This window comes from Erythrolamprus reginae, chromosome 1, assembly GCF_031021105.1.
Source record: "Erythrolamprus reginae isolate rEryReg1 chromosome 1, rEryReg1.hap1, whole genome shotgun sequence".
Classification (NCBI taxonomy): domain Eukaryota; kingdom Metazoa; phylum Chordata; class Lepidosauria; order Squamata; family Dipsadidae; genus Erythrolamprus; species Erythrolamprus reginae.
The window spans coordinates 377,851,035-377,877,319 of record NC_091950.1 but is presented as its reverse complement, the minus strand read 5'-3'; the positions used below and the strand labels follow the sequence as shown (position 1 = coordinate 377,877,319).

The 26,285-nt window shown below is 36.9% G+C and overlaps 1 protein-coding gene across 2 annotated transcripts; it reads right to left on the bottom strand.

Moving 5' to 3' along the window:
- Window positions 1-21,240, bottom strand: STON1 (stonin 1). Of its 2 annotated transcripts, none has more exons than XM_070734716.1 (4): window positions 20,752-21,240; window positions 4,580-6,518; window positions 3,220-3,422; window positions 1-1,689 (listed from the first exon to the last, which is right to left on the bottom strand). In XM_070734716.1, the coding sequence occupies exons 2-4, from the start codon at window positions 6,465-6,467 to the stop codon at window positions 1,615-1,617; spliced, it is 2,166 nt and encodes a 721-aa protein (XP_070590817.1). In that variant the 5' UTR covers window positions 6,468-6,518; window positions 20,752-21,240; the 3' UTR covers window positions 1-1,614. The 2 variants fall into 2 exon arrangements, with proteins under 2 accessions (XP_070590817.1, XP_070590818.1); XM_070734717.1 differs by having other exon boundaries at window positions 20,645-20,779.
- Between the last annotated feature and the right edge of the window lie 5,045 nt (window positions 21,241-26,285).

The window sequence follows — 26,285 nt, the reverse complement described above, 5'->3', positions numbered from 1 at the left end:
TTTTTAGATGATTCCACATTTTTAATAAACTTTGCCTTATCATATGTTCCTTCACATACTTGTCTTGTTTTGTTACACCATGAATATCTATTAAATCTATTGACTACATCAGTTCCTATTACAATTGATATTCTGCTGTTTAGAGATTTTATCTATTCTGTTATACACAATGAACAGCTCACTTGATAATTCAAATCCACCTCCTCCTTTTGAGTCCTGTAAAATTTGGATCTTACTTATTAAGTATCTTAATATTAAATTCCATAACATGTTGAACTGAAAATACAATATAAGATATGGTTTCCCAAATTAACTGAGTTCAATTTAATTTTCAATAATATTCCCTGTATTTAGTATCTGCAGCAAGAATAAACGTGTTATGTGAAATGAAATGTGCTGTTACAGTTTTATTCCAGAGTTACATGAAACAAAAATAAATGTGGAATGGTTAAAATTAATCAGAATGCAAGCAATATAAATTAAAACATCTTAGCTTCCCAAATATTCAGTATATATACCTCAAGATTAAAAACAGTGATGAGTCCTCTTCTCAAATGTCCAAATATGTCTAAATAATAAATTTTAAAAATAAGTTCAAAATAGCCCAAAGGGTAAGTTGATCATATTAGGTATAGCTGTTTCCCTTAGAGCCAGGTACAATCCACTCCACACTCCTTAAGTAAACTTTAAGCTCATCTTGCAAAGCAAAAGAACATTTTGCTTTTCATTTTCATATGAGAGACCATCTTCTTCAGCTTTTATGAAGAACAAATGAAGACACATATGTTCTTGTGGGAGGTTCAAAATAATTTTAAACCAATGGCAAAATATTACAAAGCAAAATCATTTTCACCAAAAGCCCAAAATATGGGAACAGTTCAAATTATTGCAGTGCTTCCACTAGGTTAACAATTTTGGAAGGAAGCAATGGATTAGCTCTCTTTTTTTGCCAACAGAACTACCCTGAAAGATATCTATGTCATATTCCAATAAATCATTTCCCACACATGTACTTTTAGGTAGCAAAAGAACATATTGAAGTACTTACAATGTAAAAAGGTTTAATTTACAGTTAAAATTCTAAGCTTGCCACTGAATCCACCAATAAATATAGTTTGGCCTGTATATTTAGTGAAAGTTTGAAAAATAAAAGGTTTATACAGACAGATTTTATCTATATCTTATAATTCTTTACATCAAAAATTAAAACATTTGGATGCTAACATGAAAAAGATTTGTGATCCACCGACTTTGAAGTCATATAAAATATGGTTACTTTCAATATAGTATGTCCTTTAGGTTGAAAGGCAGAAGGTTGTTTAGGAATATACAAGAGTACAAATGGAATTTATTGCCGTTTGTTGCAAGCTACAATTGCTTCAGTTTGTTTATCCACAAACTGAAACAGAAGCAATTTATAGTATTTACTTTTATAATGTTATAGTTAATATATTAAATGTTTAGAAAACAAACTGACAATTATGTACCTAAACTTTTTACATGACAATTTGAAAATTATGTACTGAAATCCATTCCTTTACTGCATTTAAATTATTCTGCTTACATTAAAATATTTCTCACAATCTCAAAAGGAATCCAGATTATTCCTCTCTTTTACTGTATGTCACAATTTCTACCCTTGTTAGGATCTTCTCCCTCAAGTCTAATCCATTTCTTCTCAATTTCAACCTGTAGTATGAAAGCAAAAGAAATGGGTTTAAGAAATGTTTATATTATTAGTGACATTCCTATCTAATAATAACCTTTTTATTGAAATAAAATATAAATGGAATATTAAGAGAACATGGCAGATAAATATACAGAATTAAAAAAGAGTTCCAGTGATATTGACCATCTCATTAAAAATATAAATAGTATAAATATAAAAAATATAACTAGTAAAATTATAGTAACTGTATCCATCCAATGTAACACCAGCTGAAATTTACATGGTCTACTTTACCTGTTTTACACAATCAATAGATTGTCTATATTATAAATATGCCATATTTAGTAAATATTTAGGATTAAAATGTAACGAGTTTTGAAAGCAGTCACAGAATTATTAATATATTAATATTAATATATTAATATTTAATATATTATTAAATCTAAAACTTACAGAAAAATTAAAAATGGGGTTGTTCTGAGCTGTGAAAGCATGGTGTTAGTTGAATGAGCCCACCGACACAATCTTTTGTTCCATAATATAGAGAGAACAAGAATATCTCCGGGACCGCCTTCTGCCGCACGAATCTCAGTGACTGGTTAGGTCCCACAGAGTTGGCCTTCTCCGGGTCCCATCAACTAAACAATGTCGTTTGGCGGGACCCAGGGGAAGAGCCTTCTCTGTGGCAGCCCCAACCCTCTGGAACCAGTTCCCCCTGGAGATTAGAACTGCCCCCACCCTCCTTGCCTTTCGTAAACTCCTTAAAACCCATCTCTGCCGTCAGGCATGGGGAAATTGAGAAATCTCCCCTGGGCCTATACAGTTTATGCATGGTATGTTTGTGTGTATGTTTGTTTTTAATAAGGGGTTTTTAGTTTTTTAAAAAAATTATTAGATTTGTTGTACATTGTTTTATTGTTGCTGTGAGCCGCCATGAGTGTGCGGAGAGGGGCGGCATACAAATCTAATAAATAAATAAATAAATTTTGAGGCTTGTTCAGAATCTTTGCTTGCTATAACTTAAAAATTAAATGCATACATAAAGCAAAGCTTATATTAATCTCTGTGCATGATCATGCCACCTGGCTGTTTCATTCTGTATGAATCTACAATAGTTACCATTAACTTGTTTAAATACATATTGTCTTGCCTTGGTCATGACTCTCAAGCAGACAGGCAAGTTTTAAATCATGACTAGTTTCTCGTTTATTTTTTCTGGCTGGCATAATAAAAAGTTGTGGACAGGTCATGTGATAAGCCAATTGCTCCGGTAGATGATATGGGAGGTTTTAAGACAGAGACAACTACTGGAAAGGTTTGTGCAAATGGAGAATTAAGGTAGTTGATACAACAGGATGCACTGACAACTAAAGCTACATTTTATGTTATCCAAACACAAGCATTATGCTGGTGGTGGTGAAGGTTCCACAGAATAGTAGTTACATTATCAGACGCATGCCTTAGCAAAAGACATACAATGAAATAAATTTAAATACGACTATGGTAATTGTGGGTTGGCATTTGATTAAGCAGGAAAAGAAAGACATTACCTGGCAATTATAACATGCTTTCTGAATCACATGTTTCTGAGGCTGTACATCCCTATCAATTCCCCATGATTTCACTTCAGTTCCTGAGGCGCATGCATCGGACACAACGAACTGCACCACAGCGAAAGGGCACCAGTCAGAAGGGATTTCTTGATCTGAGCCAAGTTCTAGTTTGAAAGACAAACTGTGCAGATGGTCTGGATCTTGGAAAGAAAGAGGGGAAAATATTATAGCAACCCTCTACAAAGACAGCTGGCTGAGAAAACAATCAAGCCATTGAAGTTTTTGGAAAGACTGGGTAATGCGATTCTATGGGGTAGTTAAGTAGTTTGACAGGAAACAACAATAATGAAAGGTTACTAAATGGGAATCTGTGGGAATATTTGCTCCATTCTTAAAATTTGACCTGTACCATTTTTTTTAATCAAAACATAATATGATATTAGCAGATAGAATTAAAGTTTGTTGGGCAATCATAACAAACATAGAAGTGCCCAGCATACCAAATTCTTGATATCAAAGTATTAATTCTGGAAATAGTATATTCAATATATTCTCTGTTCAAAAATAATTCAAAATATCAGCTGGAAAATATATTTACTTCATTTCCATTTCAATAAACATAATTCTCATCTTACATTAAGCTAAACATAAAACTATTCATTATTTTGAATATATTTGAAGATATACAGTAAATGTAGCTATGATCTGATAAGATTTCAAATTTATATTAGCTACCTAATAGGTACCTAATTTATATTAGCTACCTCAACAGGAGAGAACATTTTCTAGTGGAACTTGCTATTCTATTCTGTGCATATTTTTGTTTTTCAAGGCTAATGCATGTTTAGTCACTGTATTTAGAAAATACACTTGTAACTATTATGGGGAGAAGTATACTTGGATCCAACTCTTAACATATAAATATTAATAAAATATTTCCTCTAAGGACACATTGTAACATACTCTGGGGCCCTTTAAGAAGAAATGTATAAAACAAGTTTGTCAATCAACACTGGTTTTATAAAATATACAATGTTGTGATTTGGCAAGTTTTATGTTTTGCATAGGTGAATAGAATAGTTCCAAATTTGAGATTAAACAGGCAGAAGCAATTATATACATTCAAAACGTAGCCTACTTACACTAAAATGGTGTCTACTATATATTGTCCTAGTCACTAATTGTAATGGAAATATGCTAGCCACAATAAAATAGGCATGGTCTTCCACTAAATCATCTATTTTATTTACTTGGCCATTAATTCTGCTACTAATATCTTATTTCTGTCACATTACTAAACTACTGAAATAATTCAATTCTCTTTCAGCACTTTTTATTTTATAAAAAAAACATTTACTTGAGTTTTTATCTGGTAGTCTGTCAATTTTCCACACAATAGCTCTATAGGCACTTTCATACTTGGCTGTTCCAACTGAAACATGAATAACAGAGTCAGATTCAAGCTCATTTAAAGAGCCAAGACAAGTTCTTCTGTTCATTTTCGCTTTCAGGGACCGTTGTCTTTGGAGGTTCATAGTCCAAACAGTTTTGTTCCACTGCGAGGGAACAGGAAAATGAACCATTACATTCTCACAGTGTTTTGTAGGACACGAATATGATGAGGACAGGTTTATGAAAGCTTGCAGTTCGACATAAGCTCCTTGAACAACTAACAAGGCTTTGACAGAAAATGGAAAATCCAATCCATTATATTGTGTCCTATAACGCATTAGTTCTACTCTACAGCCATCTGGTGGTGTAAATTTAATGATTCTTGATTGCTCAAATTCTTGTTTCTTCACACATTGGTGAAAGTGATAGTCATTAATTTTGATCCATTTTTTCTTATTGTCTGACTCAAAATAATGTTCATCCCTCTTTTGAAGCTCCAAGTCATTTAGTGTTATAAAGCACTCAGAATTACCATTCAAAAAGTTCAATGAATAAATATGAGTTATGACAGCAGTTTCAGTTAACCTGTCTTCTGCTTTACTAATTGTCCCCCAAAAATTATCCACTATTTCTAAGATCATTTCTTGTTCTTCATAATGTCTCTTTGGTTTTGAAAAAGCAGGAAGCTTCATTAACTCTTCCTCAACTATCATTAGGAAGTCAGTGAAGTCACCGTAATCAGTTGTTCCCAATTTCAGCATCTGTTCCATCTCTGCTTCATGGACCACTTCAGTTTTAGGGTACTTCTTTTTCTCTGTATATGTCACATATTCAATTTTCACCGTATGGATTTTCCCAGAGATGTTGCAATTCTCTAACTTTGGTTCTGACAGCCTGCAAAATGGTTGCAGCTGGAATTCTTTGAAAGGCTTTTCAAGACCTTTTTCATAATACATTTGTAGGATTCCTCCTGGTAAAACCCGGAGGTAAATAGGACCCCACTGCCTTGATGACATCATATTTTTCTTCTCAGGAATCCTCAGCATGAAAGGCCAGCCATCTTTTCTCCTGCTGCTAAAGAGACTGCTTGGAATAAACGAAGAAAGGCCATCTCTAGTGCACATACACGGAACAGGCCTCAAAGCTCTTTCGGTGTTTGAAGTTTCTGTTTTCAAGTGTTCAAGCCTCTCGCAAATGTAATTGAATGAACCCTGGTTTAAGCTTTTCTGATCTAGCCAGCTTTTCTTTCCTTTAAAAGAAAAATCACTTTCAAAATCTGACTCTTTTCCATGTCCGTGAAAGCTGGACGAAGACACAGTGGATGAACTTTCTGACCAAAATGGATTGGAGAAAGCAGACTCATTTGAAACATTCTGAAAAAAGGTTTGTGAGTCTAAGAGATTTTCCAATTTCTTTGAGTTTTCCTGATGCATAACTTGTGCACCATATATTGGTTTTGCAGTAGAAAATTCTGAACTGTGCACAGGCTGAGATATTCCAAACAATTTTTGAGAAGGTGGTTCATTCAGTGAGAGATGATTATCTGACAATTCTGGAATAGGACTAAGAAAATGGCTTCCTGATTTGGGAAAGCAAGGACTGATAGGATACTCTCTGGTGGGTGTACAGAGTGGGGAATTACTGGGGGGATCAGGGCTATAGTAGTAGTCACTTATAGGAGATGAGAGAGAAGTACAGGTGGCGGAGGACAATTGGTTTGAAAACTCTTGAGTTTTAGGCAGGTTGAGTTTAAGCCCATTTGGTCTGCAAATGTTATCATTTTCTCTTGCTCTCTGTGGAGACTGGGATTCATCTTCAAAAGTAACCCAATTTGCGGTGTTTGCAGTAAACATCTTGCTGTAGAAATCTGGGAAAACTGAGCAAAAGTTTCATCTGTAATTCATCTGTTAAAAAGAAGAATAAAAAACAAGTAAGAAAAATACCTTTATATATTTATTTCAAATCAGTGTAATTTCAGGTTCAGGTTCAGTGAATTATTAGAAGTGAACACTTAATGCCATTAGACAAAAAATATCCATATTTTGTGTTTAAAAATACCAGTTATCAATAAATACATTCAATGTGCAATTGCTAAAGATGGGATGTCTAAGGAGATTCTCTGTCATCCAGGTCATTGTTGTCCCAAAGCTGCTTTTTTTTCAAGAGGCAACTGGATCTTCTGGAGGGGGGTTTGAAGACATTTTGCTTCTCATCCAAGAAGCTTCTTCAGCTCTTCTTCAGAGCTGAAGAAGCTTCTTGAATGAGAAGCAAAACATCTTCAAAGAAAAACCAGAAAGTCCAGTTGTCTCTTGGGAGAAAAAAGCACTTTGGGGGTAAAGTTTGAATGGATAAAGGAACTAGAGATTCCCATTTTGTTTAAATTCTCTTAAACATCAGTATTTTAAAATATTTAAAAATATCAAATCAGTATTTTCAATAGATCTTTGATTATGGCTTATTGTCCTCTTTATATCTGATATTGCCTCAAGGAGGAAGCAAGGCTTATAACAGTGATGCAGCACTTGGTCATAAGAATGAAACAATGAAAAATACAATAATATTATACTTAGATGTTAATTAGAATGGCTTTGTTAGAATTTTACATTTGTACGATTGTACCATTTAGTAAATAAGTACAAATGAAAAACTTTTTTGTTGTTGACTTAAAAATTCCTGATTTAAATGACTCCAATAAACCCCAATTCATTGACCTTCTGCACACACATCTGAAAATATAGTTCATAAACACAATTACCATAACAATTATTTTTAATCAATGCAAACTTTCTATTTTTTTAAGACTATAACAGTCAAATTTACAATTGTCAAAGTCCAAGCCAGGATTTTTGGAAGTTCATTAAAGAAACAAATAAGTAGTGAAAATATTACTGAATATTTTAAACAGAATATAAATAGAATAGAAAAGGATGCAGGATAACTCATACTCATATGTTTATTGTGAATGTTTGAGTTCTGCTCCTCTGCATACCATTACTTTAAGAATTCACTCTAATTATGAATATATAAGGATAATCTTACTTTTTAATGGCTGAATATTCTATGAAACATAGCAGTATACCAGTTTCCTGCCGTTTTTAATTATAATACATGATTATTTGTTTGCTGGTTTGCTGTAAATAAGTTTCTACTTTATGTAAATTGTAATAAAATATTTTGCTGTGTTTGCTATGAAATGTGAATTTTCATTTCTTTCAGCCATTAACAAAGCGAAATTGTATTCGACAGGATGATTTTATCACAAATACAAGGACATATTTTAATGTGCTCACTGTTTCTTTTCTTTTCACGTTATTCCCATATTTCTCTAAGTAGTCTAAGTTAATAGCAAGAGGAACATGCCTGAAAGCAGCTCAATCATAAATAACAATCCATTCAGGATTTTGGAAATATTATCAATCAAACAAACAAACCTTTATTGTCAAGGCACATGCGTACAATGAAATTTATTTCTACTGCTCAAACCAGATAAATGTTTCTTGTTCAAAATGTCAATTTATTGTATTCCATCTAAAAATAACTCTAAAAACGTTTGTTGTTTTTTGTTCAAAACACTCAAAACAGCTGTTCTGAGACCAAAATATTATGTACATCTTTAGCTTGTAATCTCTTGGGTTTCACAAAGCTGCTCAGTGTCAACAGGTCCTCTGAAAATGGATGGAAAATATAGCCTCAACGGGAATGGGCCAACTTGCCACTGCCAAGTCAAATTGCCATGGGACAATCTGCAGGACAAGTTAAAATTCAATTATTTAATATAAATAAAAATAAAAAATATTGTAATTTTTAATCATACTCCCCCTTCTTTTCCATCCTTTCTTTAAAGATTCTATTCCACCATTTCTTTGATATTAGTGTAAGTATGGGCCTCAGAGAGTTGTCCCACAATGAGTTGGGTGTGGCAAGTTGCCCTGTGGTGAGTTGTGCAACAAATTGGCTCTGGTGAGTTAGCTGTAGTGAGTTAGCCTGATGAGTTGGCCATGGCAAATTGTCATAGAATCTCCTCATCTACTATCAGGGAAGCTCATTTATCAGTAGTATCCAATATTATCCATTCATCAGAAGAATGGAATCTGGTAAAAAAATGGATTCTCTTTCCCTTTCAAAACATAATCTAGTGGTTTGGAAATTTAGCAGAGCATATCTGAGCAGACAAGGAAGGCAGGAAGCGAAATTCCCTACAAAAGCTGAAATTCATACACAGTGGTACCTCTACTTACGAACTGAATTCATTCCATGACCAGGTTCTTAAGTAGAAAAGTTTGTAAGAAGAAGCAATTTTTCCCATAGGAATCAATGTAAAAGCAAATAATGTGTGCGATTGGGAAAACCACAAGGAGGGTGGAGGCCCTGTTTCCTCCCAGGGGATTCCTAGAGAGGCCCCATAGAGGCTTCTCCCTGACTTTTCTGGTTATAGTTTTAGAGGCTCGGGTTTGTAAGTAGAAAATGGTCCTTGAGAAGAGACAAAACAATCTTGAACACCTAGTTCTTATCTAGAAAAGTTTGTAAGTAGAGGTGTTCTTAGGTAAAGGTACCACTGCACTCTGGAAATAGCCCTGTACTTTCAAACAGTTGTGATACTGAATTTTATTATATACAGAATATTGACTACATTGCATGATCGCAGTTATAAAATAAATAGCATGTTAGTTAATTTTTATTAATTTAAGAAAAATGTAGCAATATAAGAAAGGTGGTCTGCAGTCAGGAGTGGGTTCTGGTTTTCTTCACTGCTGGTTCACTCCTTGATGCACCACACAGGTGCACATGTGCAAAGCACACACAACTTGTGCGCATGCGCAGAAGCAAAAACCAAGATGGCACCGCCGAGAGAGAGTTGGTTCAGGGGCTTGGCAGGCCCAGGTCGCTGCTGGTTCCAGTGACTCAGGCCGCCAAGTTACTACCGGTTCCATAGAACTGGACCGAACCAGGAAGAACCCACCTCTTTCTGCACTTCATATTTATTGTTCATATGCAGTCATATTTCATTTGGTTTCCTCTGGAACATACCAGATGCATCTTGGCGATTTAATGTTAAGACTTGCAGAATCACTTCATTCTCTGCTGATTGCTTTTAAATCTGTCAGCTTCATAACATCTTTTCTTTTATACCTATGTATTAGGACATCTTGCTTTGAGTTGTTGGTAGTCATTTCAGTGTTGATGGTCATTTCAAACTAGCTACTCATTCTTAATTTGAAATGCATAAAAAGGTCATGAGATATACTTTTAATATAGGGGTGGGTTCCTCCTGGTTCACCCAAACCAGAAGCAAACCACAGAAGCAACCCACTGGTGATGTCATAATGATGTCACCAAACCAGATTGGTCAGTGCTGTCCATCTATTTTTTGTTTTTTCTTAAAAAAAATTATTTCTTTTAAAAAGTTCCTTTTGAGCATAGGCAGAAGCCGAGTTCCAGCACTGTGTATGCAGTCACCATCTTTTGGGGGGCTTTTTTTTTAAAAAAAAATTGTTAATGCGCATGCACATATGCACAAAGCACACACCCACGAGGCATGCTCACGAGGCGTGGAAGGGGCCAAACCAGCAACAAGGTAAGTTGGAACCCAACCCTGGAAGGAAACCAATATTACTGTAATAAAATGTTGGAAATATGACGGATACTGCACAAAACCTTAAAGCAGATATTTATGTTCCAGTACAAGTAGTCCTCGATGTATGACCACAGTTGAGCCCAGTTGAGTGAATCTGGCTCCCCATTGTCTTTGTTTGTCAGAAGGTTGCAAGAGGTGATCACGAAAGGTTATTATACCACTATTTCACAACTTTTTTACAGATAGACCCCAACTTACAACTACCGTATTTATTTATAGACCGCTTGAAGTTACTACCTCACTACAAAGAGTTACTTTTGACCATTTTTCATACTTACAACTGTTGCAGCATCCTCAGATTTCGTTCCTTGGTTCATACTTATGACGGTTGCAATGTCCTGGGAGCATGTGATCATCTTTTGCAACATTTGCAAGCAAAGTCAATGGGAAAATCCATGGTCACTTAACCATGCTATTAACTTAACAACTGCAATGATTCACTTAACAAATGTAAGAAAGGTTGTAAAATGAGGTAAAACTCACTTAACAAATGTTGTAGTCATAAGTTAAGAACTATTTGTACAATGGTAACTGTATTACTTATCTTTCAATCAGCAATATAGTACTGGGGATTGAAGCTAGCCAATTGTACATGTAAATCGGTTAGAGTATTTTTTTAGCAACAGTTTGCTTTGTTCCAAATACTCAAGATTCATAGGAACAGAATTCTTTTCTGTTATTAACTGAGAAAGGATTGGATGTTTATACGCATGTATTAAGTAAGAATGAAATGCCAGTCAGTTTGGAATTTCCTGTTAGTCTGATATGCATTCCAAATATTAAATTCAAATTCTGACTGCACTATGCAATGGCAGACAAACTATTTTTTTTCCTTACCACAACTATTTATACAGAGAACTAATGCCATATTTGTCATAAAAAAATAAAAGGAGAAAAACATTTCTTAAAGTAGAAACATACCATTGACTCAATTTTCCAAACAATGCACACATTTCCATTTTTTTCTCACTTTATAAATGTTGTTATCCTCAAGTAACTTATTACCATCATTAGTGTGTCTTGATTTCAAACAGCAGTGTTTTTTTACTTTAAAAGAAAATCCATCCGTACACATAATTTGATATTTTTACAACAACAGATATATTTATACTGTATATCCTTCTGAACACTACTAGAAATAGGTCAAAAATTCAGGACCACAGAATCCAAACAAAATGTAATCTAGATTTTTATCTCCACTATTTTTTTAATATAATGCTTGTAGAAATGGAATAAATAATTAGTTAAAAGCAATCAGAGAGACCCTGAGATCTACTGGATGACATGATTTAACTTGTTTAACCCAACTAATTCAATCCATAAACCACCCAGAGTTGCTGGAGATTGGCTAGCCTATAAATTTAGTAAATCTTTAGTTTAAAGCAATTTTCTTGAAAATTTGTACAGTATGTAAGCACTATACATGCATAGTGTTGTGTTTGGGACAAGTATAACCAGGAGATATAATATACAATTTAAGCTAGGGAAAAAAACATAGGAAAGAGGTAGCCATATTACTCCAGTGTTGTTTAAATATAAACAAGGAACCAACCTCAGTCTTAACAATGCTAGTTTAATAATGGTACTTCAGTTAGATGGGTAATGTCGAAGATATTTAAAATAAAGTTTGCATATATTGAAAACCAAGTTAGTATCTTTAGGAGGAGAGTTTCAAAACCCAGCAAAACTTTCCAATTTTTCCTGCTGTTTCTGAAGTTTATTTTTATTTCTTTATTCATTTTACAGTATATAGCCACACAGTTTAAAGCAGTGGCTTTGGGCAGCCAACAATGATAAAAACAGTTAAAACGCATAAAAAAAGAAATTAAATACAACTAGCAGCCAAGAGAAATAGAATCTCGCCTATAATAAGAAATGTAGAACATTATTAGACAAAATAAATACAGGTATAGCTCAATTTAGAACTACAATTGAGCCCAAAATTTATGTTGTTGAGTAAGAAATTTGTTAAGTGGGTTTGTTCCATTTTTCAACTTTTTTCGCCACATTTGTTAAATAAATCACTGTGGTTCTCAAATTTGTAACACAGTGGTTAAGTGAATCGAGTACAGTGATACCTCGTCTTACAAACTCCTCGTCATACGAACTTTCTGAGATACGAACCCGGGGTTTAAGATTTTTTTTCCTCTTCTTCCGAACTATATTCACCTTACGAACCCAAGCCGCCACCACTGGGATGCCCCGCCTTCGGACTTCTGTTGCCAGCTGAAGGCTCCCCTCGCTGGGAAACCCCACCTCCAGACTTCCATTGCCAGCAAATCGCCCATTTTTGCACTGCTGGGATTCACCTGAGGCTCCCGTCCATGGGAAACCTCACCTCCGGACTTCCGTGTTTTTGTGATGCTGCAGGGGAATCCCAGCAGCGCAAAAATGGGCGCTTCGCTGGCAATGGAAGTCCGGAGGTGGGGTTTCCCAGTGAGGGGAGCCTCAGCGAAATTGCAGCATTGCAAAAACACGGAAGTCCGGAGGTGGAGCACTTTGGCTGGCAAAAGGTGTGAGATTTGGGCTTCCATGCATTAATCGCTTTTCCATTGATTCCTATGAGAAACATTGTTTCGTGTTACGAACTTTTCACCTGAATAACCTCATCCTGGAACCAATTAAGTTTGTAAGACAAGGTATCACTGTATCCCGATTGACTCGAAGGGCTGATTCCAGGGTGCTACAACCGTCATAAATATGAATCAGTTGTCAAGCATCCAAATGTAAATCATGTGACCTGCATCTGACTATGAAAATTGTCACTTTTTCAACGCTGCTGTAATTTTGGACAGTCATTAAATGAACTGTTGCAAGTTGAGGACTACCTGTATAGCAACATAACTGCTTAAATTGCACAGTATAAGCAAAAACTCAATGACCTTTGGGGCCCCTTTCAACTCTAACAATAAATAAATAAATAGCTTGAGGGCTTTTTGATCCTAATTCAACCACTGAAATGAGAAAAAGAGGGTCCATAAATCCAGAGAACTTGCCTTAGGCTTTATCCTCATTTCCAAAAACATTTTCCTTAATACTGTATATTATGTTAATTATATTTGTATAATTATGTGTGTGTGGCTATATGTAATTATATAATAATTACATTAGTGTAATATAACATAAAAGTATAAGCAAACACTTTATAAACATGTTCAAGCTGGCTTCAGAAGGGATTGTGGCACTTGTGATCATACTGCAAATGTATATTAGATCATAGAAAAAAATCTCAAAAATATTAAATGAATATCTATATCTATTAAAGCCTACTGGCTACAAGAAAGCCTTCAATTTGGTCAATCATGACAACTGTGGAGAGTTGGGAGTGCCAATACACCGGCTCAGGCTGATGCAGTAGCTGTGCAAAAATCAGGAAGCCACCGTGTAAACTGGTACGGGCCACTCTATAGCTCTGGTAGGGAAAATAGAGCTGCACGCGCAGCTCCAACTGACCGGCATGCGGGTGTGTGCAGATTTTGCCAAATTTTTGTGGTTTTTTGCTTCTGCGCATGCACAGAAACAAAGAAAGTGCTGAAAATCAGTAAATTCTCAAATGCGCGAGCATCTTCGTGTGAGATTCTGTTTCCTGTGCATGCGCTGAAGTCAAATCTTATGCACACAATCTACATACATACATACATACATACATACATACATACATACATACATATTCAACCTATATTCTGAAGTGATCAAGATGAATCTGAAGAATCAAAAGTTGAATTGGAGGGATATAGTTGACATGCTGATGATACAACTTTCTTCTGAGAAAACAAAGTAGGTATGAAACATCTCATTACAAAACAAAAGCAAAACAAATCTAGCCTCTTTTTGAACATCAAGATCATCAAATTCATGACCATTGTGAGGAATGGAAATGTCAAAATAAAAATTAATGATGAAGAGATCAAATGTGTGCAAAAATTCATTTCCCTAGGATTACATGTTGATCAAAGTAAATCATCGAATCATGCTGGGTCACACAGCAATAAGCATAGATTTAGTGGAGGAAAGAAGTACATGAGCCTGGCAACTAAATGGAGATTACTTCACACTGTTGTATTCCCCGTTAGTCTCAGGACTATGAAAAAACTGGACAGGAGAAATATTGATTTGTTCAGGCTGTGATGTTGAAGAAGATTCCTACGCATACCTTGAACAGCAAAAATGGCAAACAACCAGGTACTGGAGCATATAAAGCCAAACATATTGCTGAAAGGCAGAATTACAAAATCCTACCTTTCTTATTTTGGCCATTTCATGGGCTGAAAGCAGGGGTGGGCTGCTGCCCAGACGGGGAGAAACGCAGTGGGGTAGCAAAAATGGAGCTCTACCCCAGATCACCCAATTTGCACTGAAAGATGAAAGAAAATACAGGGCGTCCTGCATAAGCCACGCCCACAGTGTGGTAGTAAAAATTTTGGTAGCCCTTCCCTGGCTGAAAGTCACTGAAAAAGGCAGTTATGCTTATAATGGTCAGTGGTAAAAGGAAACTATAAAAAAACATAGTGGATAGATGCCATCACAGCCAACACCAGTTTCAGGAGAAAAAAACTAAAAAAATCTGTACAAATTCAGAAAATGTGGAAAGGGTTGGTCCATATCAGATACAACTGAACAGATACCATCTTCATCATGATCATATATAAACATTCCTGAGGATTATTTGTGAAAATATATCTGCCTAGTTCTTGCCTCATCCACAACTTGTAAGAGCTACAGGAAAAGCAATACAGTGTTCCCTCGATTTTCGCGGGTTCAAACTTCACAAATAGCCTATACCACGGTTTTTCAAAAAATATTAATTAAAAAATACTTCGTGATTTTTTTTCTATACCAGTTTTTCCCGCCCAATGATGTCATACGTCATCGCCAAACTAATAATTTTTGCAAATAAATAACAAAAAATAATTGTTATTGTTAATAAATAATTATGTTTATAAATATCAGGATCACTGTTTTATTCAATGGTGAGTACTAGTAATAATGGTGAGTAAATGGTTGTTAAGGGAATGGGAAATGGTAATTTAGGAGTTTAAAGTGTTAAAGGATGGCTTGTGATACTGTCCATAACCTAAAATGGTGTATTTACTTCCGCATCTCTACTTCGCGGAAATTCGACTTTCGTGAGCGGTCTCGGAACGCATCCCCCGTGAAAATTGAGGGAACACTGTACTGTATAGAGATAGTAATAGCTTTAGCATTTAGATTTATATACCGCTTCATAGTGCTTTACAGCCCTTTCTAAGTGGTTTACAGAGAGTAAGCATATTGCCCCCAACAATATGGGCCCTCATTTTACCAACCTTGGGAGGATGGAAGGTTGAGTTAACCTTGAGCCTACTGAGATTCAATCTGCCAAACTGCTGGCAGCCAGTGATCAGCAGAAGTAGCTTACAGTACTGCACTCTAACCACTGTACCACCGATAGTCATCAATTTATGACTTGTCGCTTAGCAACTGTTTGAAGTTATGGATGTACTTTGGGGCTAATTACAAAACAGATATAAAGTTCTAATGGTCACCCATCCTACAGTCACTTGTTTAAACTTCAGGTGCTTGGCAACACAATCATTTGCAGCATCCTGTAGTCACATGACACTGAGCTTCTGACAAGGCCAAACTAACTGTGCCAAGTTGAAGAAGTTTCTTGGATGAGAAATGAAAGAAAAGCCAGAAAGTTCAATTGCGTCTTGAAAAAGGATGACCTGGATGATTGAGAATCTCCATAGACATTTACAGTAACTACCTGCATTTACTTTCTAATCTGATTCAGAAATCAGACACTTCCCTTTTTGAAAATTACAATTTAAAAGATATTTCCTACACATATTTCTCTAAAACCTCTACCTTCACAACAGTTTATATTTCATTTTACTATTATACTTAATAAAATGAAATGTTAATGAATTTCACACATAGCACAAAAATCTTTCTTAGATATTACACGTCTATACAGTTTACATTGGCAAAAGTTATGTGAATTTGATTTTCTTGGCTCTTTTGTGGTTTTTGCCCAGATACTTGCATAATAAGTACTGGGAAGAAAATATAGGTTTTCTAGCCAGCCCAATGTTTTGCCAAGCACCACTTCAAGGCATGATGGGCTGAAAAACATCATGTATTTGTCAGATAGCAAAGCTACCATTAACCTTTGGGGAAAGGCTGCCACAAACACTGAAAAGCAGAAATAAATATCAGTACTGTAATTCAAAAACCCAAGCAGTACCTAATAATAAGGCTGATTTAAAAACAAGGAAATTGGCAACTGCGTAGGAATGTTGAACAGCAAGCAAAATACAGTCATTTTTTCCAACCATTTTCCAACCCTTGTGACTGCTTTAACCACAAGAAATCATGTCTGACAATAGAAAATTGTCAAAAGAAAATACTTTCAATTTCAGCAATTTGCAAAAACAAAATGAAAAAAAGACCCTTTAACTCAGGCCTTCGTCTTCTCATTAGCAAAACAAACATTCTCCATTATTATTGTATCAAGAATTAACTAACATTTAATCAATGAAGGCTATCATGATGCATTTGAAGAACATGAAATTTTAGAACCTCTTTTTTCTGCAGCATTTTTCGTAGCCGCTATGTTTCTACAAAACTTTGCAATGGCATCAACTACGTTGTGGTTTGGTTATTTGTGCCAGTTGAGAATTTAGGCCCAAAATTTGTAACCTGATCGTCAGAAATTGGCTTTGTATATCCACAACATTGTTTCCTCACCAGCCCAGCCTAGCCCAACAACATCTTATCATTTTCGATGAGACAGAATAAAACTAAGTCTAAATGTTTGCCTACTACAATAATACTAATAATAATAATTTATTAGATTTGTATGCCGCCCATCTCCATAGACTCGGAGCGGCTCACAACAAAACAACAGTGTAACAAATCTAATATTAAAAACATCTAAAACCCAACATTAAAACCATACAACACAATCATACCATGCGTAAACTCTATAAGCCTGGAGGAATCTCAATTCCCCCATGCCTGGTGACATAGGTGGGTCTGTAGCAACTTACAAAAGGCAAGGAGGGTGGACACAGTTCTAATCTCCGGGGGGGAGCTAGTTCCCGAGGGCAAGGGCCATCACGGAGAAGGCTCTTCCCCTGGGGCCTGCCAGACGACATCGTTTAGTCGATGGGACCCGGAGAAGGCCAACTCTGTGGGACCTTATTGGTCGCTGGGATTTGTGAGGCAGAAGACAGTTCTGAATTGTGACCAATTGGCAGCCAGTGGAGTGCAGCCAGTACAACTTATATAAATCACATTTTAAAAAAATAAATGTAGGATATCATTGAATTCATAATGTAATCAAGAGCAGTGCAATATTTCAATTAAAATTGAATTGATTTACTCTAATTGGATCTGCCTTTGCTTCACTAGAAGATTATTCATGGTAATATTTAATATTTAATATTTAATCTTGCAACCAAAACTACTCCCACAAATGTCTTACCTTGTTTCACTAGAACAGAGTTCTTTTAAAAAAAAATCCTCCTATTATGGTTAATAAATGGAATTTACAGTAATATCATATTTATCATATTTCTAACTATTAAGTATTGGAGGGGAACAGATTGCACACACTTCTTACACTTGGGGCTGGAAGAAAAATTCGCAAAATTTTATTTCCCAATAGACTTTTGTGTTGTTTTCTGCATTATTGGGTCCCCTTCTCCCTCCCCACAAAATAATTGTTTCTTATGAACAGTCCCTCTTTGCAACCTAAATCATGCATTCTCTTTAATTACCCAGATTATTCCTTCATCTAGATCAAAGGTGGGGAACTATGGCCCCTTTATGACTAACAGACTTCAACTCCCAGAATTCCTGAGCCACCCCTGATCTAGATAAAAAATACAACATGCAAAGTTAAGAGCTAAACTGAGAAAGAGTTTTTTCCAATCCATCAATATTTCAAATATCCTATCCATCTTTGAATCTATCCATGCCTAAAGGAATAGATATTTATTTTATTTAAAAGACTAGTGTGAAACTATACACATACATGCACACACATGCACAAGCATCAAACAAAAGGTAAAAACAGAAAACTATAAAAACAGAAATCTGGCACCACAACCAATTCCCATCAATACAGCCAGCACTGGCATCTTCAGGCTCCAACTCATCCTGTTTGAGTAGTTAGGGGAAGTACCGGATCTTTATAACTTTCTAGAAGGTCAAGCATGTGAGTGGCCACCAGAACATAAGGGGAAGAATTCCATAGAGCAAAGACTGCCTTAGAAAAACAATAATATAATAATAATTTATTAGATTTGTATGCCGCCCCTCTCCGAAGACTTGGGGAGGCTCACAAAAAGCATGCTTCATGGGTCCCAATAGATGGCAAAAAATTGTGGAATGGGACCTGGAGCATGTTTGAACTGGTGCAACAAGCAGATACCCTCAGGGAGTTTTTCAAATAACCTGGCACCATGCCATGTAGAATTTAAAGATGATAACCAGCAACGCTCCATTTCCAAACCAGTTGCTAAGTTCAAGGTGGTCTTCAAGGGCAGCCCCATGGACAGCAGGCTGAAGTAGTCAGCCAAGTAGCCAAGAAACAAATGACCATGAACAAGATTTCCTGGTAGGAGATCTCCCAAAATTGTCCAACCCTTTAGTCCAGTATTGTTTCCTCCATCCAGAGTATAAAATAACACAACAGCAGCCATGGAAGGTCAAAAACAGACTATTGCATCTTGCCAGGGTTGAGCCAAACTCAATCCTTCTGCACCCAGACCTTCACAACTTCAGGCACTGGGTCCGCAACTACAACAATATCAACTCGTCAGCCCAGGGTGCAGATATATAACTGATATTATCACCATCTAGCACTGATTCAGTAATTCTCTGCAGGGATGATGTCTAGGCGTTTCTGTGCTAATTGATGAGGTTAGGAATCAGAAATATTTTTAAAACTGAAGACATTCTTGGACTAGAAATACATTTTGCTAATATTTTTTAAAATTCCTAGGCACCAGATCAAATTCTCTCTAACTTCTTCAAAGTAGCATCTTTTAAAACAAAAAAACAGAAAACAAAAGGCACTCATTGTAAACATGCAGTATTTGACGTACAAGCATTTCGCTATTGAAAGAACAACAAAATCTAAAGAAAAACAAGGAATGCTGTATGCATTTTGCATAACTATATAAATTATAGACTGGTCCAGTACTTTTTTGTGAATAGCTACATCCCCTTGGCAGCCATTTTGTGAAAACCATGCCCTTATGGCAGTTATTTTATGTTAATGCCACTGAAAATTTTCCAGAATTTTCCATTTTTAATAAGTGGGATCAGGATATAATTTTTCATGTTACAGTGACATTGATAAACATTACTTTTGGACTACAGCCATTTTATCTTTCTGATCTGAAGCATGGAAACAAAAATCCAGAAGGCAACAAGATGTCCTCCAGATGTTCTGGACTACAATTTTCAAACCCCAACTGTCCAGAATGTCAAGTCTTATGGAACTCTTCTTCAAAACACACAAAGGGAATCAGATTGCGTAAACTGCTCCACTTACAGTCTTATCTTTTCATTCTTAGGATGAAATTCTGCCAATATTAGGAGAGTTGGTGAATAATAAGAACTAGTAATGCCAGATGTTCTATAGAGTTAACTGAAAATAAGAATGTTCAGGAACCAAGAAAGTTAGGAAACCGGAATCAACAAGCTGGTCATTTTACAGAGAAATAACTAGTTAAAGTTGCATCTATCCCTCCCATTTACAAATATGACCATTCTGGTGAATGGAAAGAATTAGATGTACATCCTGAATGAAAGAAGGATTTAAGTCAGTATTTTCAAACTTTAAGATGTGTGGACTTCAACTCCCAGAATTCCCCCGCAAGCATGTTGGAAAATTCTGACTTTTAAGTTAAGGGGGATTTTTCCAAAGGAATCCGAGGCGACCAAGCCCAGAGGGGGGGAAAGTGCTACTTTGTAAAGCAGCAGAGCAGTTTCTAGGAAGTCCTCTCCCCCGCGTACTCTTTGAAAGCTGGGCTGGTCCCCGCGGTCCTTCAGCCCGGACGTGGGCGCCGCCACAGTTTCTGGACCCCGGAGCGCATTTAAATCAAGAGCCAACCAAACGCCATTCCCAAGGCTAAACCGGCTCCGGGGCAATGTTAATGCAAGATAGAGATGAAAAGGGAAAACAGCACAAGGTTTTTTCCCCCTCACGGGCGTGCATAAGTGCACCTTTGTGCTTACTGTTCCTGTCCTAATGTCTTTTTTTTATCTTTTCTATCTCTACTTTATACTTATGTTAAACATACTACAATACAATACTATATTTGTATGACAAATAAAATAAAATAAAAAATAAATTTTCCACAACAAATGCCCCCCCCACACACACACACATACTACCTTGAAGGAGAGACACACTAACACTCCAGTTTGTCCAGTTTAGTTGCCTCTTTCTCTCCCCCGCATTGACAGACGCACAAACGGCGCATCTTGCGCCCCCTTCTTACCGGCCTGAGCGTTGAATCCTCAAATTGCGGGGGGAGGGAGGGGGGCGGGAAAGCGGGAGAGCTTCTTGCCGGCGAAAGAAGCGAAGGGAAAGGAAGAGGAGGGGGGAGTCTGAGGGCTGCCTCCTTCACTTCCTCACCAGCCTGGCCCCGGTCCCAAACTCCGGCAACGCTCGGGCACCAGCGAGTGGGATCCCGCGCCCGCCGACCTCCCCTCCTCCGGGCAACCTGTCCCTCGCCTCCCCCGCAATTCGTAACTGACGACGACGGAGCCTCGCTGCTCCTCCCCGGCAAAGGGCGAGCCGAGCGCGTTCCGCTAACCCCCGCGGGGCATCTTTAATCGACGTGGAGGAAGGCCAGGCTGGGCGAAGAGGAGGGTACCGGCTAAACCCCGCCTGGCTTGTTTGGGTCTCCATTCCCTGCGCAGGCGCGGTAACTTTCAGCCGCGTGGAAAGGATAACAAGCGGAGCGAGGGGGTGAATCTCTTGGGAGGGGGCAGGAGGAGGAGGAGAGGAGGGTTGGACCAGTGAAGGGCTACCAAAATTTTTACTACCACACTGTGGGCATGGCTTATGCATTCTTAAATCCAAACATCAGCACCCCATCTTCCTTTTCCCCCAAGATTTTAATTATCAGGAAGTCCCATTTAGCCCAAATGATCTTTATTTCCAGAGCAATAGGCGGAAGAGTGCAGTCCAAATTGTTTATGGAAACTGATTTTTAAAAAGTTGGACAAGTTCTAGCTATGTTCTGTCATTTTAAATAATCAGAATTTATTTTAAAGAAAATACATGCATACAACTAGAAGGGATTCGATAAAGGGACTAGAAACCAAACCATACGAGGAAAGGTTCAGGGGGGACATGATAGCAGTCTACAAATACTTGAGGGGCTGCCACAGTGCGGAGGGGGTCATACTGTTTTCCAAAGCACCAGAGAGCCAAACAAAGAGCAACAGATGGAAACTGACCAAGGAGAGATTCAATCTAGAAATAAGAACTTTCTGATGGTGAGATCAATCAACTAGTGGAATGGCCTGCCTGCAGAGGTCGTGAATGCCCCAACACTGGAGACCTTCAAGAAGAGACTGGACTGCCATATGTCTGGGATGGCATAAGGTCTCCTGTACCAGCAGGAAGTTGGTCCAGAAGACCCACAGGGTCCCTTCCAACACAAACTATATATGGTATATAAAAAAACTCTTACAAAGCCTCAGTCTCTCAAAAATTTGCCTATCTGACTGACATACACAAACAAACATTGGAGCATAATTGATTTTCTCCCTTTTAATTTTTTTCTTACAGTAAACTACCACTTTCTTTGATAAAGAGACCTTCTGTTAAACTTCAAAGGTTAACAGCATTGCCAAAAAAGCATTAAGAATTGTAAACCTAATCTTAGGTAGCTTCTTCCCTAGAAACACTGATTTATTAACCAGAGCATACAAAACATTTGTGGGACCTATTCTAGAATACAGCTCACCTGTATGGAATCCACACTGCATATCAGACATTAATACAATTGAAGGAGTCCAGAAATATTTCACAAGAAGAGTCCTTCACTCTTCCTCGGGTAATAAATTACCCTACTCCTCCAAACTTCAAATACTACATCTCGAAAATTTACAACTATGTCCTCTCCGAACTGATTTAACTGTTGTTCATAAAATCTTACATCATAATGTACTCCCTGTTAGTGACTTCTTCATGTTTAACAACACAAGAGCGTGTAATAGATACAAACTGAATGTAAATCGTTCCAAACTTGACTGCAGAAAATACGATATCAGCAATAGGGTGGTCACCGCCTGGAACTCATTACCTGACTCTGTTATTGTTTCCCCCAACCCCAAAATCTTCAACCTTACATTATCTACAATTGACCTCTCCTCTTTTCTAAGAGGTCTGTAAGGGGCGTGCATAAGTGCACTTTTGTGCCTAATGTCCCTGTCCTACTGTCTTATTATCTTTTCTATTACTACGTTCTACTTATGTTATGTTAACATATACTATAATACTATACTATAATAATAATAATAATAATAATAATAATAATAATAATAATAATAGATAAAGTGGTGGCAGGTTTTAAGTCTTAACAATTTAGCTGCTTCTTACAAGGTGACCAAGTTTACTGGGTTTTTTTGTCAATTTAATGGCCTCTCCAGCTTCTAACTTTCCTTATTGCAGAAAGGGGGACATTGGGGTAAACACACATACACACCCTTTCCTCATAATGGATTTCCATCTCACTGCTATCACTCCCATTCCACACGGCTGAAGCCAATCCAATCCAAGGTGTTCTAGCATGAAGTATTTTCATTGAAAAATGCAAGCCAATCTACGATCCTATTTCAACAAAAAGTAAACCTTTCTCCAATCTCTGTGTTATGGAAAACCAGTATAGTGCAGTATTGTCTCATATTAAATTAGACAGGGCAACAGATTAGAAAAAACTATTATCTGCTAATCAAAGTTTTGGAAAACTGTCATTAACATTGTCATTTTCAGTTTTTAGTTTTTTTATCCCAATACAGTAACAAATTACAAAAAAAATAAAATTTAAATGTGTTCTTATCCCAACAGTTGAAGTATACAAATAAATTGAATAAATAAATACAGTACTCCACTGGCTTGTCAACATATCTTCGTTAATTAATGTAGTCCTTAAATGTTGCAAAAATAATTTAACTGGATCAAATTCCTTTCATATCCAGACATAGTGGCTTTTCTGTTCTCATTTACAATCTCAAATTCCAAGCTGAGATAGAAGCAAAAATGGATTTCTAGAAGCTTCCGCTTCTTTGTCCAGATAAGAAAAGCAGACACTTTTGAGCCATTGCAGGACACTCAAATTGACAAGAGATTCAGCATTGTGAAAGAAACATTGTGCACTTTAAAAATGTGTAAGGTTCATATCTTCTTCCTAATAAGTACATGGAGAACATGGGTGATGCTCCAGTGAGCTTATTTTTTTATATCTTAATTCTTAATAGCACAATAGGTTTAAGCGCATTAATAGCGGCTTAAGTAATTTCAGGAGTTGATAAGAGTAATGGGTTTATTGGACTGTGCTAATAGTTTTGGGATATACACGGTACACTGATATTGTGTGAATGAATGCCAAATCCAAGTGTTTCATATATATTAAATATATAAAAGATCGCACAGACTGACTACAAGCATAGACATGATACTGTGGCACAGATGATCCACTGGAACTTGTGCCGGAACTACCATTTACCAGTGGCAAAGAACTGGTGGGATCATAAGCCCGAAAAAGTGGTCAAAAATGAGCAAGCCAAACTACTGTGGGACTTCCGACTTCAGAATGACCGAATTCTGAAGCATAACACACCAGACTTCCTGATTGTGGAGAAAAAGAAAGTATGGATCACCGACATCACAATCCCAGGGGACAGCAGAATTGAGAAGCAGCTAGAGAAATTAGTGAAATACGAAGATATAAAAATCGAGCTGCAACAACTCTGGCATAAGCCAGTGAAAGTGATTCCAGTGGTACTTGGCACACTGGGCGCAGTGCCAAAGGATCTCAGAGGACATTTGAAAACCATCGGAATTGACAAACTCTCCATCTGTCAATTGCAAAAGGCCGCTTTACTGGGATCGGCAAACATAATTCGCCGCTACATCACGCAGTCCTAGGTGCTTGGTAAGTGCCCGACTGGTGATGAAATACGAAATCCAGCATAGTGATCTCGTTTGCTGTGTTGTATTGAAATAATAATAATAATAATAATAATAACAACAACAACAACAACTTTCTGCCAAATTGTTTGGAAAATCTTCAACCAACCAACCAGATCAGAGGTGGGGGTCTAACTTACCTTACTGTGGGTTCACTTCCTCCAATGTTACATGGCTGCATGCTTTGCACAGTGGCAAAAAGTTTTTTTAAAAGCAGATAACAAGATGTTGGTGCATGCGGTCCCAATAACTCAGCTTCTGTGCATGCAAAAAATCAATTTAAAAGAATTCCCCCCAAAAGATGGTGCTTTCATGGACTGGTACCGACAGAACCAGCTCTGTGACATCACCAATGGTTTGCTACCAGTTCTGTAAAACAGATGCAACCGGGAGGAACCCACCTCTGAAGCAAATCCATTAGGCAGCTCAGGGAGACCTTGCTAATTGGCTCTATCATTTGGAAAATCCACAGGTCTCACTAAACCATAGTTTAGGAAGTGATCTGGATGAAAATGATCAAAGACAATGTCTTCCACTTTCAGATATGCTATTTGCTGCAAAGCAGTAGGCACCCATTTTGTTTCAAAGGCATTCAAGAGCTTTAACATTTGAAGAGCAAAACCTATCCTTGAAGAGCCAGTGTGGTGTGGTGATCAAGATGTGGACTAGAAACTAGGCGACTGAGTTGTTGTAGTCCCACCTTATGCATGAAAGCCTGTTGGGTGACTTTCGGCCAGCCACTTTCACTCACTTCAACCCTCTTCATAGGATTGTTATTGTACAGAAAACAGGAGACCGGTTATTATATACTGCTCAAAAAAATAAAGGGAACACTTAAACAACACAATATAACTCCAAGTAAATCAAACTTCTGTGAAATCAAACTGTCCACTTAGGAAGCAACACTGATTGACAATCAATTTCACATGCTGTTGTGCACATTCAACTTTGTACAGAACCAAGTATTCAGTGAGAATATTTCATTCATTCAGATCTACGTGTTATTTGAGTATTCCCTTCATTTTTTGAGCAGTATATATTAAGGCGAGATAAGTCAAATACATAAATACATTTTCACCTCTTAGCATCCCTCCAAATTTTCTTCCCCAAATCTTAAAAAATAAACAAAGTTGCTATTCCAGAAAGTTTTATAGGGTGCTTGTGGTCCACCAAATTGACTTGTGGAGTCATAAGATCTGTGACCCAGCTATTGTAGAAAATAAATGAAGGATAAAACAAGCAATGACTCGCCATGACAAATAAAGAAAACATAGATAGATAGATGGATGGATGGATGGATGGATGGATGGATGGATGGATGGATGGATAGATAGATAGATAGATAGATAGATAACTAGATAGATAGATAGATAGATAGATAGATAGATAGATAGATAGATAGATAGATAGATAGATAGATAGATAGATAGATAGATAACTAGATAGATAGATAGATAGATAGATAGATAGATAGATAGATAGATAGATAGATAGATAGATAGATAGATAGATAGATAGATAGATAGGTCAGCAGTTGGGAGGTTAACGGAGCTCTGAGCACTTGCGACTGTACCATCCTGACCAATAATGCCCTCAGAAACTAATTGAAGCAGATGAAAGATCATTCACACTAATACGGCTATGTTTGTGTTTAGCCACAAAACTAAACATAAAAGTGCATCCCGGCTAAAAAAAAATCTACTTTTTCTAGGACATGAGCAAATAAGAGGATTGTTTCCCTGCATAAATATGCATAAGAAAGGATTAAGCAAATATATACTTCAACATGAGAAGCCCTAACAATGCCACTGCTTTGTGATTGATTTTCAT

Excerpts from the sequence above, each read along its gene's own strand:
- STON1 (XM_070734716.1), bottom strand. The coding sequence starts at position 6,467 with ATGTTTACTGCAAACACCGCAAATTGGGTTACTTTTGAAGATGAATCC. Across the intron at positions 3,423-4,579 it reads ACTACCAGATAAAAACTCAA|ATCCAGACCATCTGCACAGT; the intron begins GTAAATGTTTTT and ends TTTCTTTCCAAG. Across the intron at positions 1,690-3,219 it reads AAGCATGTTATAATTGCCAG|GTTGAAATTGAGAAGAAATG; the intron begins GTAATGTCTTTC and ends TTCATACTACAG.